The 20,175-nt window shown below is 39.5% G+C and overlaps 1 protein-coding gene across 8 annotated transcripts in view; it reads left to right on the top strand.

The window, feature by feature from the left end:
* Nucleotides 1-305: 305 nt before the first annotated feature.
* Nucleotides 306-20,175, top strand: part of AVL9 (AVL9 cell migration associated) — a 79,101-nt gene continuing 59,231 nt past the window's right edge. For all 8 annotated transcript variants that reach the window (XR_007460043.1, XR_007460044.1, XR_007460045.1 and 5 more), the window contains exon 1: nucleotides 306-649. Coding sequence is in view for 1 of the 8 variants with exons in the window: in XM_049641661.1 (XP_049497618.1) it covers nucleotides 557-649 (93 nt within the window). In the remaining 7 variants the exon portion in view is untranslated. The remainder of the gene's footprint in view (nucleotides 650-20,175) is intronic.

The raw sequence follows: 20,175 nt of genomic DNA on the forward strand, positions 1-20,175 counted from the left end.
TCCCTGTTATCCCAGAGAGGGGAAGGAAATGAACGAAGGAATTGGATAATGGAGAGAAAACAAAAAAAGATAGTAAAAAAGGAGGAAAGCCAAGGAAAGAGGAAAAGGGCGGAGACTTTAAGGAGAAGGAGAGAGGGCAAAGGAGGAGAAAGTGGGTTAAGATCAAACGCTAGCAGTAGGGGATAGAAGAGCCTGATAACCCCGCAAGCCCCGCCCCCAACCTCGGGCCCCGCACCCCCCCCACCCCGCCCCAGGCCCCGCCCCATCAGGTTCCCTCAGGGTCCTGCCCCGCCCTGCCTCGCCGGCGGCGGCGGCCGCGTCAGGTGACAGCCCGGAAGCAGCGGAAGCGGATGAGGGAAGCGCGGCCCCGGCCCTGGGGGGCGGCGCGCAGCTGCAGGAGCTTCGGCCTCCTCCAGGCCACTGCGCGGCCCTCATGCGGCGCCCCTGCTGACACCTGAAGTCCGCCGCTCGCCGTCCTCCTCGGGACCGCGGGGTCGCCTGGCCCGCCGCCCTTGGCGGTTGAAGTCGTCGTCTTGCGGGCCCGCGGCGGCCGCCCATGGAGAAGTCCGGGCGGGGAGGCGATGGCGCCCCCCGGGGGCCTGTACTGCACATCGTGGTGGTTGGCTTTCATCACAAGAAGGGCTGCCAGGTGAGGAAGGGGCCTGAATCCGCTCCCCCCCCCCGCGGTTCGTGCGGTAGCGCTCAGCCGGCGCCCACTTCCCTCAGCCCGCCTCCGTGCTGCCTTAAGCGCGCTCGGCCCATCTGATCTTGATACCATTCCTCCTCTGGCACTTGTCCCACGTGAAGCCCATCCCCCACACTCCCTATTTCTCCTGCCCTGAAAATTGTGTTTTGAGCAGTCGAGGAGCTACGTGTTGGTATGTTGGGGTGGTAGGTGTTTAGGTTCTTTGGAAGAGTGGGAGGAAGGAATCGAAGGTCAACCCCACTCGGTTCCTCATTCATTTCTGCCTCCATTGACTTTCTGGATATACACCCATTATGGGAGGCTTTAGAAAAATTCAGCACTTGGACTGCGTCTTCAAGGTAATGAACTCGGTGGGCTTCCACGCAAATGCCTCGGGTTGTTTGAAGCAGGCGGCGGTGTGGGAAAATCCACTTCTTTGTTTATCTGTGGAAGCCCTAGAATCCGTCGTGTTTGGGTGGTGTATTGACTCCTCCCCCGCTTCCCATTGGGCCTTGCTTTTGCTATTTGATCTTGTCCAAATCTTGCCTTTTGGTGAGAGATTGACCTTTCTAGTTCAGTTGCAGTAAGAGAAAGTGTATTTATCTAGCAAAGAAATGTGCAAATATAAAATTATTTTTAAGCTTCTTCACTGAAATAGTGAATAGGAACAATGGAACGTTTGCAGTATGTGTTTTGGAGTCAAGGGAACAAAATAGAAGCAGAATTATTTAATGAGCCCAAATACTGGAAGGCAATGATGTCATAATGTGCTAGTGAACAGGAAATTGAAATGCTTGAAGTATTAAAACTACTGACTGCTACTCCTAGGTAACGTAGCATTTCGTTTCTTGGGTTTCACAGAAAATGTAACATTTTGAAAGACTTACTGGCAAAATTTAAATTTGTTAGAGGATGATGAAAGTGGAGTGAAAAGATGGTTGTGTTTGTATGTGTTCTAACGACTGCTTGACTTGAAGGTATTCTTTATCTCTCAGGGAAAAGCATAGAAAGATACCGACGAGGATGTGGCCTTATTTAGTGTGGTGTTAAAAAAAAGTCCAGGCAGCAGCAGAAGTTTTGTTTTTTTGTTTTTTTTTTTTTATGTGGCTGTGTATTTACAAGTAAAAGGATGGATATTTGAGATTGTACCATGGCATGCAAACAGTGTTCTTTGGCCTTTTAATGCTTTTTCAAATTTTAATTCCAGTTTGACATAGTGTTATATTAGTTTCAGATGTATAATACAATGATTCAACAATTCTCTACTCAGTGCTCATCACTATAGGTATAATCTTAATCCCCTTCACCTGTTTCACCCATCCCCTCCCACCTACCTCTGGTAACCACCAGTTTCCTATAGTTAAGAGACTTTTTTTAAAAAGGTTTGTGTCTTTTATACCTTGCTCATTTGTTTCTTAAAGATTTTTTTTTATTTAAAAAAAAATTTTTTAATATTTATTATTGAGAGACAGGGCATGAGCATGGGAGGGGCAGAGAGAGGTGGAGACACAGAATCCAAAGCAGGTTCCAGGCTCTGAGCTGTCAGCACAGAGCCGGATGCGGGGCTCAAACTCACAAACTGTGAGATCATGACCTGAGCTCAAGTTGGATGCTTAACCGACTGAGGCACCCAGGCACCCCAAGCCAAACTGAATGGGACTTTTAAAAATAAAAAGGAAATATTGGTAGGAGAAAGAATAGAATCTTTTAATTTTTTGCTGTCCTATAAATTCAAGATTAATTATGTTTTATGCCAGTTTTGTCAAAAGTAATATCAGTTGTATTCCCAGAAAGGAAAAATGATTTATTTTAGGAAACAAATGTAATGCTGTTTAGAAATTGAAGGAAACTGGACAACAGATTATGACATGAAGGAGGCACTTTGGGCTGAAGTGGCACACTAGGTGCCTTGGCATTTCACTGGATTCGTTAGGCTTTTGGTTGTAGCATTAAGGTAGTGGCAGCTGGTTTTGTTAAATAAACACTGTGCTGGAAATCAGGAGACCTGGATGACATCCTGGCCTCACAGCTTCATGACCTCCAGCAATTCCAAATCACTTAATTTTTCTGTAACATTTTTTCCTCTACCAGATTTCTTCATGAGAATTTTAGACCTGGCAAGGGTCCCTGGAGATCATTCTACTCCCGTCTCCCTTAAGTTTACTGAAACCCGGAAAGGTTAAGCAACTTAAGAATACTTAGCAGGGCACCTGGGTGGTTCAGCTTGTTAAGCATCTGATGGCTTCAGCTCCGGTCATGATTTCACGGTTTATGAGTTTGAGCCCCGAGTTAGTCTGGCTCTCTCTCGTTAGCACAGAGCCTGCTTGGGATCCTCTGTCCCCCTCTCTCTCTGCCCCTCCCCACTCATGTGCTGGCACGCACTCTCTCTCTCTCTCTCTCTCTCTCTCAAAAATAAACATTTAAAAAAAGTTTAGTATGATATCCCAGAAAACCCAGAGCTGGACAATAGTTAATGCAATAAAAACATTCAGAAAAACTATTGCAATAGAGGAAAACAGACCTCGGTATAGAACTGGACTCAACTCTGAATACATCAAGGAAAAGCAGACGTTTATAGCCAGGGAGCAGAGTGGGGGCGGGGGAGTCAATGGATGGAAAATTACTACATCAAGAGTAAAGGGGGTTTCTGGCTTAACCCAGCTGACAGGATTCTTGCTAAAATTAGACAATGCAGAGAAGAACAAGGAAGCCCAAAAGTCAGGCCCTAGTTGACAAGAGAGTTCTGAGGAGACGAACGAAATTTTGATTGAGAGACTGTTAGCACTAACATTGAAACCCAGATGTCCCTAGTCTTTGTTATCAACCATACATTTTTTTTAATGTTTATTTTATTTTTTAATTTTTTTTAAATCTTTTTATTTATTTTTGAAGGAGAGAGAGACCGAGCATGATCAGGGGAGGAGCAGAGAGAGAGAGGGAGACACAGAATTTGTTTTTATTTATTTATTTTTATTTTTTAATATATGAAATTTACTGTCAAATTGGTTTCCATACAACACCCAGTGCTCATCCCAAAAGGTGCCCTCCTCAATACCCATCACCCACCCCCCCCTCCCTCCCACCCCCCATCAACCCTCAGTTCTCAGTTTTTAACAGTTTCTTATGCTTTGGCTCTCTCCCACTCTAACCTCTTTTTTTTTTTTTTTCTTCCCCTCCCCCATGGGTTTCTGTTACGTTTCTCAGGATCCACATAAGAGTGAAACCATATGGTATCTGTCTTTCTCTGTATGGCTTATTTCACTTAGCATCACACTCTCCAGTTCCATCCACGTTGCTACAAAAGGCCATATTTCATTTTTTCTCATTGCCACGTAGTATTCCATTGTGTATATAAACCACAATTTCTTTATCCGTTCATCAGTTGATGGACATTTAGGCTCTTTCCATAATTTGGCTATTGTTGAGAGTGCTGCTATAAACATTGGGGTACAAGTGCCCCTATGCATCAGTACTCCTGTATCCCTTGGATAAATTCCTAGCAGTGCTATTGCTGGGTCATAGGGTAGGTCTATTTTTAATTTTCTGAGGAACCTCCACACTGCTTTCCAGAGCGGCTGCACCAATTTGCATTCCCACCAACAGTGCAAGAGGGTTCCTGTTTCTCCACATCCTCTCCAGCATCTATAGTCTCCTGATTTCTTCATTTTGGCCACTCTGACTGGCGTGAGGTGGTATCTGAGTGTGGTTTTGATTTGTATTTCCCTGATGAGGAGCAACGTTGAACATCTTTTCATGTGCCTGTTGGCCATCCGGATGTCTTCTTTAGAGAAGTGTCTATTCATGTTTTCTGCCCATTTCTTCACTGGGTTATTTGTTTTTCGGGTGTGGAGTTTGATGAGCTCTTTATAGATTTTGGATACTAGCCCTTTGTCCGATGTGTCATTTGCAAATATCTTTTCCCATTCCGTTGGTTGCCTTTTAGTTTTGTTGGTTGTTTCCTTTGCTGTGCAGAAGCTTTTTATCTTCATAAGGTCCCAGTAATTCACTTTTGCTTTTAATTCCCTTGCCTTTGGGGATGTGTCGAGTAAGAGATTGCTATGGCTGAGGTCAGAGAGGTCTTTTCCTGCTTTCTCCTCTAGGGTTTTGAGGTTTCCTGTCTCACATTCAGGTCCTTTATCCATTTTGAGTTTATTTTTGTGAATGGTGTGAGAAAGTGGTCTAGTTTCAACCTTCTGCATGTTGCTGTCCAGTTCTCCCAGCACCATTTGTTAAAGAGACTGTCTTTTTTCCATTGGATGTTCTTTCCTGCTTTGTCAAAGATGAGTTGGCCATATGTTTGTGGGTCTAGTTCTGGGGTTTCTATTCTATTCCATTGGTCTATGTGTCTGTTTTTATGCCAATACCATGCTGTCTTGATGATTACAGCTTTGTAGTAGAGGCTAAAGTCTGGGATTGTGATGCCTCCTGCTTTGGTCTTCTTCTTCAAAATTACTTTGGCTATTCGGGGCCTTTTGTGGTTCCATATGAATTTTAGGGTTGCTTGTTCTAGTTTCGAGAAGAATGCTGGTGCAATTTTGATTGAGATTGCATTGAATGTGTAGATAGCTTTGGGTAGTATTGACATTTTGACAATATTTATTCTTTCAATCCATGAGCAGGGAAGAGACACAGAATTTGAAGCAGGCTCCAGGCTCTGAGCTGTGAGCAGAGAACCCGATGTGGGGCTCGAACCCACGAACCATGGGATCATGACCTGAGCCAAAGTCGGACGCTTAACCGACCGAGCCACCCAGGCGCCCCATTTTAATGTTTATTTTTGAAGAGAGAGTGTGTACAAGCTGGGGAGGGGCAGAGAGAGAGGGAGAGAGAGTCCAGAACGGGCTCCGAGCTGTTGGCGTGGAGCCCAACTTGGGGCCCCAACCAAAGAATGGTAAAATCATGACCCAAGCTTAACCAACTCAGCCACCCAGGAGCCCCAGTCATACCTCTTTTTTAAGAGCACTTTTAGGTTGTCGGCTCTTAGTCGCAAGGGAAACTACACACCTTGTTTTTTATTTATCTTTTAATCTACATGATGTTTCACAGAGACCGGGGCAATTTTTTTTTCTTTTTTCTTTTTCTTTTTTTTTTTTTTTTTTGAGAGAAAAAGTGCGAGCTGGGGAGGGGAAGAGAGGGGAGAGCGAGAATCCCAAGCAGGCAGGCCCCGCACTGTCAGCGCAGAGCCCAATTTGGGGCCCGACCCACAAATTACTAGATCATGACCTGAGCTGAAGTCCCACGCTTAACCAACTGAGCCACCCAGGTGCCCCAAACTAGGGCAATTATTTTCAAATAAATGTACTTGTTTAGTAGTGTCTGTTGTCTGGGTTGCTGATAGAATGGAAGAAAATGCAAGGGATTCTGCCACAGTGCATTCAAAGATGAGAAACCTAGTATAGGTTCTTTTCTATTTTTTAAGTTTTTTATTTTAATTCCAATGTAATTAACATACAATACAATATTCAATACAGTCAAATATAGCACGATATAGTGAAATCCCATCACCTATTTCACACCCCCATACACCTCTGCTCTAGTAAGCATCAGTTCCCTATAGTTAAGAGTCTGTTTCTTGGTTTCTTTTTTCCCCTTTGTTTTGATTCTTAAATTCCGTATGAGTGAAATCATATGGTATTTGTCTTTCTCAATCTTCTTTCTCCTAGCATTATACTCTCTACCTCCATCCATGTTTGCAAATGGCAAGATTTTGTTCGTTTTTATGGCTGAATAATATCAACTATATACATACCACATATTCTTTATTCGTTCATCTATCCATGCTACTTACATAATTTCGCTATTGTAAATAATGTTGCAGTAAACATAGGTGTGCATATATCCTTTCAAATTAAGTTTTTGTATTTTTGGAGTAAATACCCAGTAATGTGATTACTGGATTGTGTGGTAGTTCTATTTTTAATTTTTTGAGGAAGTTCCATACTGTTTTCCCCATAGTGTTTTCCACAGTGGCTGAACCAGTTTGCATTCCCAATGGATTATTTTCTTACTGCTGACTAAAAGCAGCTTTTAAAAATTACACTTACCTCTCTTAACAGAAAATGAAGACCTTGTTTGGTTTTGCAAATCAAACAAGAATTTGCTATTTTTAAAGGTGCCTCCGTCGCTTAAGTGTTGACTCTTGATTTCAGCTCAGGTCATGATCTCACTGTTGGTGAGTTTGAGCCCTACATTGGGCTCTCCACTGTGAGTGCAGAGGGATGCTTTCTCTCTCTCAAAATAAGTAAACTTTTATTTATTTATTTATTATTATTACTTTTTTAAACGTTTATTTATTTTTTTTGAGACAGAGACAGAGCATGAACAGGGGAGGGGCAGAGAGAGAGGGAGACACAGAATCCGAAACAGGCTCCAGACTCCGAGCTGTCAGCACAGAGCCCGACGCGGAGCTCGAACTCACGGACCGTGAGATCATGACCTGAGCCGAAGTCGGACGCTCAACCGACCAAGCCACCCAGGCGCCCCTTAAACTTTTTTTTTTTTTTTTTTGAAAAAAGACTGCTATATTTAGTCAAAATCAAAATGCACAGTGAGCAAAATGATTTTTAGATATTTATGTAGAGTATTTTCTAACTCTTGCAAGAGTCAAACATTTAATTTTAGTAGAACTTTTACTATTTCTCAGAAAAATTTTGGCTTACTGTTAATCTTTTGTTAATTTTCTGTTATTTCTCTGATGAAGGTTGGTTGGATAGATGACACTATGATTTCTGGACTCGAGAGAGTTATGGTTGGATAAGTGGATAATCCCAAAAACCTTCATTGGAAACCCTCTGTGGTGTTAGCCAGGTTGGATGTAGGGCATGCTAACACAGCCAGTGCACTCACACAACAGCACAAATGAATGAAAAATTTTCTCCCACTAAGTTGGTTGATAAAATTGACAGGTTAATTCTGTCAAAAACAATGAAACTTGTCAGAGATGTAATTTGCCCAATGGATGTGTAATAGTATTGGAAAAGATAGGAAAATAGTTTGTTCAACTATATATTTTTTTCATTTTTGGCTGCCCTATTTTTTTTGTCTTAGTTTTTATAAAATTTCAAGAAGAATGTTGGTTTTGCCAAATTCTTGAGAGGAATATTATAAAAAAGTGTACTAAAATTTCCAGTATGTTATATTAGTTCTTAAGAGTGTTCCTCACTTCCACAAATCAGTGTCTTTTTATTTATTTTTTATCTTTTTTACATGTCCAATTCTTTTTTTTAAGTTTATTTTTTTGGTAATCTCTACACCCAACGTGGGGCTCAAACTCACAAACCTGGGATCAAGAGTCGCATGCTCTTCTAAGTCAGCCAGGTGCTTCTCAGTGTCTTTTTAGATGTCTTACAACTCTGCTTTCTTAAGCAGAGTTTAAAAATCCAGTTGTTTTGGGGGCGCCTGGGTGGCGCAGTCGGTTAGGCGTCCGACTTCGGCCAGGTCACGATCTCGCGGTCCGTGAGTTCGAGCCCCGCGTCAGGCTCTGGGCTGATGGCTCGGAGCCTGGAGCCTGTTTCCGATTCTGTGTCTCCCTCTCTCTCTGCCCCTCCCCCGTTCATGCTCTGTCTCTCTCTGTCCCAAAAATAAATAAAAAACGTTGGAAAAAAAAATTAAAAAAAAAAATCCAGTTGTTTTGGAAAGTGAGTTTGTTAACATGCGTTAATTCTTAAGAATGTTTTAGAGACTGCTGTTTCTTTAATCAGCATATTGAGTGTTTCAGAGCCTAATCATGTAAGATTTCCCCCCAGGATGGATTAATCAGCCACTGTATTCCAGGTGTAAAGGATTAAAAGCGCATGGCTCATTGAATTGTGATTCTGACTTCAGATTATTTTAGGCTGTGTGAGGGTACTTTGTTAAACTGCTCTTCCAAGTATTCAAAATTCTGCTGGTCTTGTTGATTACTTCTTTCTATTATGCATAGTGAAAATTCCCATGTTTGGTTGTCATTTGTAATTTGTATTTTACTTATTTATTTTTTAAGTTTATTTATTTTGAAGAGAGAGAGAGAAAGAGCAGGCTCTGCACCTCCAGCACGGAGTCCAACTCCGGGCTTGAACTCAGGAACCTCGAGGTTATGACCTGAGGACTTAATCAACTGATCCACCCAGGCGCCCCATGTAGTTTGTAATTTTTAGATTGCAGTGAGTTAAAGTAAAACTTTGTGTAAAAGTAACGCCTTTCAGCAGTCATCTGGGTTAATTAGCATGATGACTTTACGTGGGAGGATATACTAAATCTTTGTAAACTCTTCTGTTACAAAGGTGTTCTGTACTGCTATGATAGAGGAATCAGGTAGTTTCACATGAACCAGCAGGTTAAAGCCATCTTGTATTTTTTTAATTTCTTTTATTTTTTTTAACTTACATCCAAGTTAGTTAGCATATAGTGCCACAATGATTTCAGGAGTAGATTCCTTAATGCCCCTTACCCATTTAGCCCATCCCCCCCTCCCACAACCCCTCCAGTAGCCCTCTGTTTGTTCTCCATATTTAAGAGTCTCTTAGGTTTTGCCTCCCTCCCTGCTTTTATATCATTTTTGCTTCCCTTTCTTGTGTTCATCTGTTCTGTCTTAAAGTCCTCATATGAACGCAGTCATATGATATTTAGTCTTTCTCTGACTAACTCCGGTTAGCATAATACCCTCTAGTTCCATCCACGTAGTTGCAAATGGCAAGGTTTCATTCTTTATGATTGCCAAGTAATACCCCTGTGTGTGTGTGTGTGTGTGTGCATACCACATCTTCTTTATCCATTCATCCATCGATGCACATTTGGGCTTTTTCCATACTTTGGCTATTGTTGATAGGGCTACTATAAACATTGGGGTGCATGTGTCCCTTCGAAACAGCATCCCTGTATCCCTTGGATAAATACCTAGTAGTGCAGTTGCTGGATCATAAGGTAGTTCTATTTTTAATTTTTTGAGGAACCTCCATACGGTTCTCCAGAGTGGCTGCACCAGCTTGCATGCCCGCCAGCAGTGCAAAAGAGATCCTCTTTCTCTGCAAACTCGCCAACATCTGTTGTTGCCTGAGTTGTTAATGTTAGCCATTCTGACAGGGGTGAGGTGGTATCTCATTGTGGTTTTGATTTGTATTTCCCTGGTGATGTTGAGCATTTTTTCATGTGTCGGTTGGCCCTCTGGATGTCATCTTTGGAGAAGTGCCTATTCATGTCTCTTGCACATTTCTTCACTGGATTATTTGTTTTTGGGGTATTGAGTTTAGTAAGTTTTTATAGATTTTGGATACTAACACTTTATCTGATATGTCATTTGCAAACACCTTCTCCCATCCTGTCGGTTGCCTTTTAGTTTTGCTGATTGTTTCCTTCACTGTGCAGAAGCTTTTTATTTTGATGAGGTCTCAATAGTTCATTTTTGCTTTTGTTTCCCTTGCCTCTGGAGACGTGTTGAGTAAGAAGTTACTGCGGCCAAGATCAAAGAGGTTTTTGCCTGCTTTCTTCTCGAGGGTTTTGATGGCTTCCTGTCTTACATTTATGTCTTTCATCCATTTTGTGTTTATTTTTGCATATGGTGTAAGAAAGTAGTCCAGATTCATTCTTCTGCATGTCGCTGTCCAGTTTTCCCAGCACCACTTGCTGAAGAGACTGTTTTTATTCCATTGAATATTCTTTCCTGCTTTGTCAAAGATGAGTTGGCCATATGTTTGTGGGTCCATTTCTGGGTTCTCTATTCTGTTCCATTGATCTGAGTGTCTGTTTTTGTGCCATAAAGCCATCTTCTAACACAGCTGTGTTGAGGGTCCCCAAACTAGACATAGAAGATGGTCATTCATCTTGTTTCCTACATTTTTGCACCTTTGAAGCCTTCAGGTGTATCTTAAATGAAAAACTCCTTCATTTAAATTAATAAATAAAATAAATAAATAAATAAATAAAACTTTAATTTTATCACTTGATCATTTTTTTCACTTTGATTTGTGTAATGAATTCTGTAGGTTAACAGGTTAGTTTCTAGTGATGGATTATTCTAGTTTATTGATATAGTTAACATTAGGTCACTTTAAGTGAAAGTACTACCATGACATTTAAAGTAGTTTTGAAATATTTATCCATGTCAACTCTTTTCCTGAAAAATTTTTTAAAGTTTATTTATTTATTTTGAGGCAGAGAGTGAGAGTGTGAGCACCCTGCCAGAGGGGCAGAGAGAGGGAGAGAAAGAGAGAAAATCCCAAGCAGGCTCTGCAGCACTGTCAGCTCGAGGCCTGAATTCACCAACCATGAGATCATGACCTGAGCCAAAATCAAGAGTTGGACACCTAACTGACTGAGCCATCCAGGTGCACCCTGAAATTTTTTTAAATTTCGCATTTAGCAAAAGACTCTTCTTCCTTAAAACCTCACGTGCAATACCTGGGGGAAATTATAAGAGGACAAAAACTCTTTGTGATGTAATTTATGGACACCTGGTTTACTTATTATAGATTATGTGTTCTCTAGACTTTTGTCCTTATTTGTGGCTGTAAATACGTAAACTGTCAGATAAGCATGGTTTTTAGTGAAACAAGCGAATATCAAACTTTTTGGTTCTTTCATAAATAGACTGGACTTTTTTTTAACACTGAAAGTAATAAAGAACCATTATTTTCCAAGGTGACCTCATAAAAAGCTGCAGTTATTACTTGATTTTTTACTACTGCTTTAATAGAATTTATAGTTTTGTATACATAGCTAACAGTTTTAAGTTCTTGAATAAACTGGTTTTACCAGGCTATACTACTTTAAAAAGTAGAATTATGAAAGAACTAGAACTCATGTTTACACTAGTTCCAAGGTAAATAAAGTAAATGAAGCACTGAAGAGAAAAAGGATATTTTCCTCTTGGTCCATGTGGGCTGATCATGGGGAAATCTCCAGTAGTAGCAGAATGTTGCATTGCAAAATCAGGGCTGGGCTGAGGAAATAGGTGAGGTTGATTTATGTTAGGGTGGTAGTGTTAAGCCCTGACCCATTCAGGTTTTGGTGACACATGGCTGCCTGACAAGCATGTAGTTTTGGCACCTGCTATTGATGCGATCATGTGGTGACTGTGGAGTATTGTTTGTGCTTCTTGTCAGAATAGAAGTCTTTTGGAACAGAAAGAACAATGTTTTGGGGAGTTAGAGGCTAGGGAAGAATAATGTCTAAAGATTCTTTTTAGCTACTCAGAGAAACTGTCCTGAAACAAGATTATATTTTCTAGCCCTCTGCTGGCACTTTCATTTGGTGGAGGTTTTTTCCTAATGTTAGCCATGCTTTTTATATACTGAAATGATGAAAATCTCTGGCTTTGTAAGGCTGGAACCTTAACAGAGCAGTGGGATAGTTTTCTTTTAGGCCTTGGCATCACAGCCAAGCAAGATGGGTGTCAACCTGTATAAGGGAAGTTTAGAAATAACTAGAAGATTCTTTTGTCCTCCTATAATTCCCCCCAGGTACCTAATTGTGCCTATTTCTTTGGCTTAAGTCTTTGATTCCCTAGTAAAATGCTTATGTTTTGTAACCTTCTCCTTCATGATATAATATAATTCAGATCCTTTGCAGATCATGGATTTTTCTAGATAAGGGAAAACTGCAGAAGAACTCTGGTCTACTGGGGATGGGCACTACAAGAAGAAGATAAACACATAGAGGGAGAGGAGTTTTTACCTACTTAATAATTTTGAGAAAGACTGACCCTATTATATTCTTTTTTTTTTTTTTTTTTTAGAGAGAGGGGGAGAGAGGGGGGGGGGGGGGGGGGGGGGGGGAGGGAGAATCCCAAGGAGGCTCTGTGCTGTCAGAACTGTGAGATCATGACCTGAGCCAAAATCAAGAGTCGGATGTTTAAGTGTCTGAGCCCAGCACGCCTGGCCCTGTTATATTCTTTGGTTGAGATGCCATCAGATTAAAACCTTAGTTAGTGTCTAGGATATTTTTAGAGGATGCTATTTAAATTGGTACTTTGGGCAATTTTTAAATCATTCCAGTTGTTTTATTTTTTATTTTTATTAAGTTTATTTTTTGAGAAAGAAGGAGAGTTTGAGTGGGAGAGGGGCAGAGAGAGAGAGAGAGAGAGAGAGAATCCGAAGCAGGCTCTTTCCCAGAGCCTGACACAGGGCTGGATCTCACAAACCGTGAGATCATGACCTGAGCCAAAATCAAGAGCCAGATGCTCAATGGACTGAGCCACCCAGACACTCCCTAGTTGTTTTAAAAAATAACATTTCTTAATGATCAGGATAATATGTATTCACTAGTAAAAACCAGAAAATACAGAAAAAAACTATCACTTAAAATCCTATATCCTAAAGAAATCTGCTCTTAAGACCTTGATGAATATATCTCCAGTTACTTTTTTTTTTTTTTTTTTTTTTTTTACAAATATGGATACCTTTTCCCAAAAACATACTATACTGTAATCAACTTTTATGGCCTACCTTTTTGTCTATGCCATTAATATCTTTCCACATTAATAAATATTGAATTATAACATTTTAAAATGGCTGAACAGTAGTTTGTGGAAATATTTAACTCTGCTTTTTAAAAATTTTGGTACTCCCAATTTTTTGCTATTTTGAATAGTGATACAGATAACATCCTTGCAATGAAATCTTTGCACCTCTTTGCCTATGTATGGAGACTTCATTTAAGCCATCTTTTTTCTTCACAGAGGTTTTTTTAAAATGGATTTTGAAGCAGAACGTGCTGAACACAATTTAAGTTAGCCTGGATGATTCTGCCTTCATAGGAACTGTCACTTGTACAGTGGCATTCTCAATTTATTTTAACATAGATTATTTCTCACATATCTTTCTGACAGTTGTTGGGCTTTTGATAGCCAGTCGGAAAGAGAGACGACAGAGCAATTAGCAGGTACTTCTTGGTGTTGACCCAAACACAGCGTTGTAGTTTTTGGCTTCTCCTCCCTGCTTTCTTACTTTCTTACTTTCTTTTTCTTCCATAGACTGGGAGACCACATCTTATAAATATATTAGAACTGTGTTTGAAATAAAATGACTTAGACGTTTTAAAAGAAAACCTAAAGCCTTCTCCTTGGAATATTATCAGGGGCTTTATGACAGGTGGCTAGGCTGAAAGATGCTTTTCTTGCTTATTTCTGGTTTTTGGCAGTGGTCTAGGTAATTGTCAGAAGTCTGATCTCTGAATAAACTATGTTTGGGCTCGATTTCATATATGGCCTCTGCACTTAATTTTCTTCACCCAAGTGATGCTCATTGTCACAGTGTGTATTGAGTATATGAAGAAATGACAAACAGGGCTGTTAATGAAATCTGTTCCTGCCCCCATGGCTTTCGCTGGTGATGTTAGCAACTTGTTAGACTCTGATGGAGATAGTGCATTACCAGAAATTGGAATCTTTTTTAAAATGTTAAAAATCAAAAAATAAAAATGTTAAAAACAAATTTAAATATAAAAGATTGCTAAGGTAGAGTTCATTAAAATAGATTTCAATCTTTTGTTAGGAAATAATTAATTTTTTTCCTGCAAGAAAATAGTTTTTGAAATTTTGATATCATCTTTGTATATATTTTCAATAACCTAGAGATAAACAGTGTTCTAATTGTACCATTTCATCCAAAAGACCAGTCTCCGTCATTCTACCATGTTTTATACAAATTCTTGTCCTATCTCTTCCATTGTAGAGGAACTTTGTATACAGTATTCCTAATATTCCTTTGTACTTGGAGCTCTGATAGATTCTCTTTTACCACTGTCTGCTTGAATAATAACAAAGGATATCTGGTAATCAAGATATCTGAGTTTTAGCTTGACCCTAATGGTTATTAGATGTGTAACCTGGGGCAAATTGCTTAATGTTTATGAACTTTGGTTTCTTCATCTGTAAAATGAGGGTTTTAAAATAGGTGATTACTAAGATCACCCTTCACTTGCATGATTATAAGATGAAATCAACACACATTTGCTAAATACCCATCCTCAGAGCCAACGTTCAGATACATACCCTTCAATTCAACAGGCAGAACATAGTGTTTGTTGTAGCAGTCTGAACGGAGAAACTTTCTAGGATGATGATAATTCTGTCTTAATAGAATGGTTGCCCACAGCTGTATATAAATCATTAAAACCTATGAACTCTGTACATTTAAGATCTTTGCATTTCATACCTTGTAATAACACCCCAAGTCTAAATAACTTAAAAGTGCTTTTTTAGGGGCACCTGGCTGGCTCCAGTCTGTAGAGCATGCAACTCTTGATCTCAAGGTTTTGCGTTGGAATCCCATGTTGGGTATAGAGATTACTCAAAAATAAAAAAATCTCAGGGCACTTGGGTGGCTTAGTTGGTTAAGTGCCCAGTTTCAGCTCAGGTCATGATCTCATGGTTTGCGACTTCAAGCCCACATCAGGCTTCCTGCTGATGGTACGGAGCCTGCTTGGGATTCTCTCTCTCCCTCTCTCTCATTTTCAAACTAAATAAATAAATAAATAAAATCCTAGGTTTTTTTTTAAACCTTTCTCCTTGTAACAAATCACAAAATTCTTTATCCTTCAATACTTTTGAAAGGGCTGTTTCAAAAACTATTATTCATATGATTTTCTTTGTTTAAACTCCTACTTGTGCATAGCTAGGGCTTAGCAACAGTTCTCCATCTGTATTCTTTAAATTTTGAGCCTTAGAAGGATTTAATTGACAAAAATAACTCAAAGAAACAGTGGCTCATTTTTTACGTTTTGTCTTTATGTGTTGTATTAAATAAGCATGATATCTTTGGAGACATAGAAGCTATAGTTTAATGCAAGAACCCAGGCATCTCTTGGATGCTAATATAACTTAAGTGCTGAAAGCATAAATTTCCATTAAGTACAGTGATTTGTCTCTACACTTTGTAAACAAGTTACAGCAAATATTCTAAACTCCATGAAGTATGCCCTAAATATTTATATAATTTATATTTATGTGGTACTAATATAAGGTTTAGTTACCATGCAATTTATCATTGCTATTCTATGAAGATATTATTAGCATTAATAGTAGTTGCCCTTTATTAAATGTTTTCTATATACTGAGCACTGTTAGATGTGTGTTTATCTCATTCCTATGAACATACTGAGGTTTTATTAGCCCTCTTTTATAGATAAGGAAATTGAGGTGTAGAAGTATTTTATTAAGGTATAATTTATCACCAATAAAGTACACACAACTTAAGGGAGAGACTTAATTTTTACGTACACATACACCCCTGTAACCACCATCCTGATACAGAATTAATTCCAGCACTTCAGAAGATCCATGCAGGCGCCCCCTCCTGGTCATTACTTGCCTGAAGGTTACCACTGTTCTGACCTACGCCACCATGTATTTGTGTCTCTTGTGTCTGACTTGTTTCACTCAGTGTTATGTCTGAGATTGATCCATGTTGTTGATTATATTATAGTTTCTGTATTATAATTGTATGCCATCATTGACCCATTCTTCTGGTAAGAGACATATGAGTAGTTGTTCCTAGTTTTGGGTTATTACAAATATAACAAAAAGCATTTTACTTTGAAATTTAAGTGTTTTTTTTTAAATTAAGTTTATGAAAGTTGGATTTTTCCCCCATGTACTTATACATATTTGTGCTATGTGACCAAAGTGTTCATTTTACTTGGGACCTAAAATAATATAGGAGTTTTAGTTTTTTTAACATTAAAGATCCTAGAAAGCCCAATATATTTAAGATCCTTCAAAACTATTTTTTGCTTTTAAGTAAGCGCTCGTAATTAATAAACGCATTTGAAATTATCTTTACCCAGCTTTACATAAAGTAGTGCTACAAAACAAATCTGATATTACTGGAAATAAATGGCATTTTCTTATTTATATGAAACACAAATCAAACTGCATTGACTCCATAGCTGATGGCATTTCTGATTTGTGAGCTGTAGATCTGCAAATACTGTCTTAATGAATGCCAAATCCTTATAGGACTATTTATTCTCAGAAATCTTTGAGATGTATAGAGATGAATATTTGTAGAGTTTCTCAATTTCACTATTCGTATGTATTAATAAAGATTTATCTTTCCTGGAAGAAACAATTTTAAAAAGAGCATGGCTCTATAAAATCTCTTACAGACTTTTAATTAGCTGTGTGTATACAGTTGCATGTTAATGAACATGTATGTTTATGCAGAATTTCAGTGGTTTTAAAGTAGAAAAACATGGGGCACCTGGATGGCTAAGTCAGTTAAGTGTCCGACTTCGGCTCAGGTCATGATCTTACAGCTTGTGAGTTTGAGCCCCGTGTTGGGCTCTGTGCTGACAGCTCAGACCCTGGAGCCTGCTTTGGATTCTCTGTCTTCCTCTCTCTGTGCCTCTCCCTTGCTTGCACTCTGTCTCTCCCTCTCTCTCAAAAATAAGATTCAAAACAAAAAAATTAAAGTAGAAAAACAGGATAATGACTTTTTTTAAAGATTTTTTAAAGTTTATTTTGAGAGAGAGAGCTAGCGTGGAGGAAGGGCAGAGAGGGGGGGAAAGAGAGAATGCCAAGCAGGCTCTGTGCTATCAGCACAAGCCTGACCAAGGGACTCAAACTCACAAACCATGAGATGATGCATGACCTGAGCTGATTTAATTTTTTAAAATTCAACCCAGCATGGGTTTCAAACTCACCACCCTGAGATCAAGAGTTGCATATTTTTCTGACTGAACCAGCCAGGAATCCCTAAAAATTCTGTATTTAAATTAAAATACACGTCATCTGTGTTGTTGTTCATAATGTGAGTACCTCATCTGTTTTTTGTTTTGTTTACAGTCTTGAGGTCTTTTTTTTACACTTACCATGCTATGAATTCATAGAGAATGGGTTCCAGCAGTTTCAGGTTCCTTTCCATTGGTTCTCACAAAATGTGCCCGAGTGGAACAGGCTGACACTTCAGAAAGTACCTTTCTCGTTGGCTTTCTTCTTTTTCTGATCATTTTCCTTCGCACGCTTTAGCAAGCTATTTTGACTCTTGGAGTGCTTAATATGCTCAATACTTAAATGAACTGTCTTGCAAGAATCTTGCCCTTAACTTATTTGTTTACAACAATGCCAACAGCATCCTGGGTAACACTGTAGACTCTTCCAGTTTTGCCATGGGACCACATTTGGGCATTCTGTTCTGAACAATGCCCATTCCTTTGATGCCTGCAATATCACCTTTCTTGTAGATTTGCATATATGTGGCCAAAGGACAAACTCCATGTTTTCTAAGAGGTCTAGATAATATAGGGGGTGCCTCTTCTCTTTTCCTTTGTGTTGATCATTTTGATGAATTACTGGAAGATGGTTCCAGCCAAAAGGCCCAAGTACCTCATCTTAAATAAAAGGAATGTGGAATAGTAAAATGGTTATTTAATTCTAGAAAAAAAAAGAACTAGCTGTCTTTATTCAATTAAATATATAAAGGCACATGTTTTAAACTAAGATACTTCTTTTGTTTAATTTTTGTTTTCTTTGTTTGCATTTATTAAAAACAGTAAAACTTGGTTTTAACTGGTAAGTCTCAATAGTACCATTGCACCTTTACAGTACACACTTTATTTTTCTGGGCATCCAGTGCACTCGTGAAACTATAAAATAATGTATGGTGCTGAGACAGAGGAGAATTAAGCACAATCTATTACAGAAATAAACAGCTGATGAATATAGTCATTTGTTGCCAACTTTTTAAGAGACTAAAGAGATAGAGTGTCAGTACTCTTGTAGTGTTGACTAGAGATTTGGCCGAGTAAACATAACTTTGAGAAGACCTGCCTTCTATATCCAGGGTTTTCTTCAAAGAGAAAAACATCATGACAGAACCTTGACTTTGGTCCCTAAAATGCTTTGACTATTAAGAAAACAAGCACCCATGCTTCTGAGTGAAGGGTCAGGGGAATCCCTGAGGGGCCTAGAAAGGGAGCAGAGAGAGTAGCTGACTCAGCTTCTCTAGGAGGCATACCTCTTATGCCATCAGTGTCTGTGAGCACTGTGTTAGTGTTTAATTTATGTGCTGTTTGGCATGGTGGCTTTTATTGTTCTCTGACAGTGGAATGGATGTTTCATTGTTAGAAAGTGAACAAAGGCTACTTTTGAACAGCACTCAGAGTTTACACCAGGGTACTGTCTTATTATTTTGTGTTTTTTCAACTTTTTGTTTCTGAGGACCAAGTAAATGCAGTCTGACTGGAGGGACACTTTTGTTTTTGTTTTGTTTTGTTTTAGAAAGTAGGCTCCAGGCCCAATGTGGGGCTCGAACTAATGACATAGAAATTAAGAGTCACATGCTCTGGGGACTGAACCAGCCAGGCACCTCTAGAGGGCGCCTATAGAGCACACCTTTGCAATTTGATTTATAAACTCTGAAAATGAGTGGTAATTTTTACCATTCATGGTGAACAAACATATGTCACCATTTCATACATAGTTCACTTAGCCTTTAGAAAAGTTGCCTTTTATTTCCTTATAATTAGACCATCTTTATTCTGCTTTCACATTTTAGAAATCAGCCATTGTTTTTCCCTCTGCGTCTGTTGTAATCATGTAAGTATGTATGGGGCGCCTGGGTGGCTCATTTGGTTGAGCACTTGACACTTGATTTAGGCTCAGGTCTCAATCCCAGGGTCATGAATCGAGCCCCCACATGAGACTCTGCGCTGAGTGTGGAGCCTGCTTGGGATGCGCTCTCTCTCCCTCCCTCTGCCCCTTTCCCCTGCTTGCATGTTCTCTCTCTCTCTCTCTCTCTCTCTCTCTCCCTCTCCCTCTCCCTCTCTCTCAAATAAAAATTAAAAAATAAGTATGTAAATTACTAATTGGGATCAAGATAGATTCAGTTACATGAATATGAGTTGACAAAAAAATTTGAAATCTGCAGGATTAATAATATTACCCTTTGGGGAGACATTTGGTATATCTGTTGTACATTGTATGTACTGATGTCCTATCAGACACTTTATTTGATCCCCAAATTTAAGTTAGAGTTTGGGCTGTGAACTTCCATTATTTTCTTTCTTTTTTTCTTTTTATTTATTTATTTTTTAACGTTTATTTATTTTTGAGAGAGAGACCGAGTACGAGCTGGGGAGGGACAGAGAGAGAGGGAGACCCAGAATCCAAAGCAGGCTGAGCTGTCAGCACAGAACCTAACGCAGGGCTCGAACCCACAAACTGTGAGATCATGACCTGAGCTAAAGTCGGTCGCTTAACCGACTGAGCCACCCAGGCGCCCGTAGGGACTTTCATTATTTAGTAGTAACCCTACTGGATGATAATCATTCTAAGTGTTTCTTTTCTTTTTAGTCTTTGGAGATTGACTTTGGTTTTTGCCTATGATTTTTCACATATACTTAGGGTTGCCATGTACAGCTCTACAGACTTTGCACAGCGTAGCTGCAGGAAGAGCCCTTCATGTAAACTGCAGTGATGGTGGTTCTGCTGGAGTTGTGCAGTGGGGCAGCCAGCTGTCCCTACCTTTACTTTCTGTGGTACTGCTTAGTTTAATTGGCATTCTTGTCCAAATTGC

Source organism: Panthera uncia, chromosome A2 (genome assembly GCF_023721935.1).
Source record: "Panthera uncia isolate 11264 chromosome A2, Puncia_PCG_1.0, whole genome shotgun sequence".
Classification (NCBI taxonomy): domain Eukaryota; kingdom Metazoa; phylum Chordata; class Mammalia; order Carnivora; family Felidae; genus Panthera; species Panthera uncia.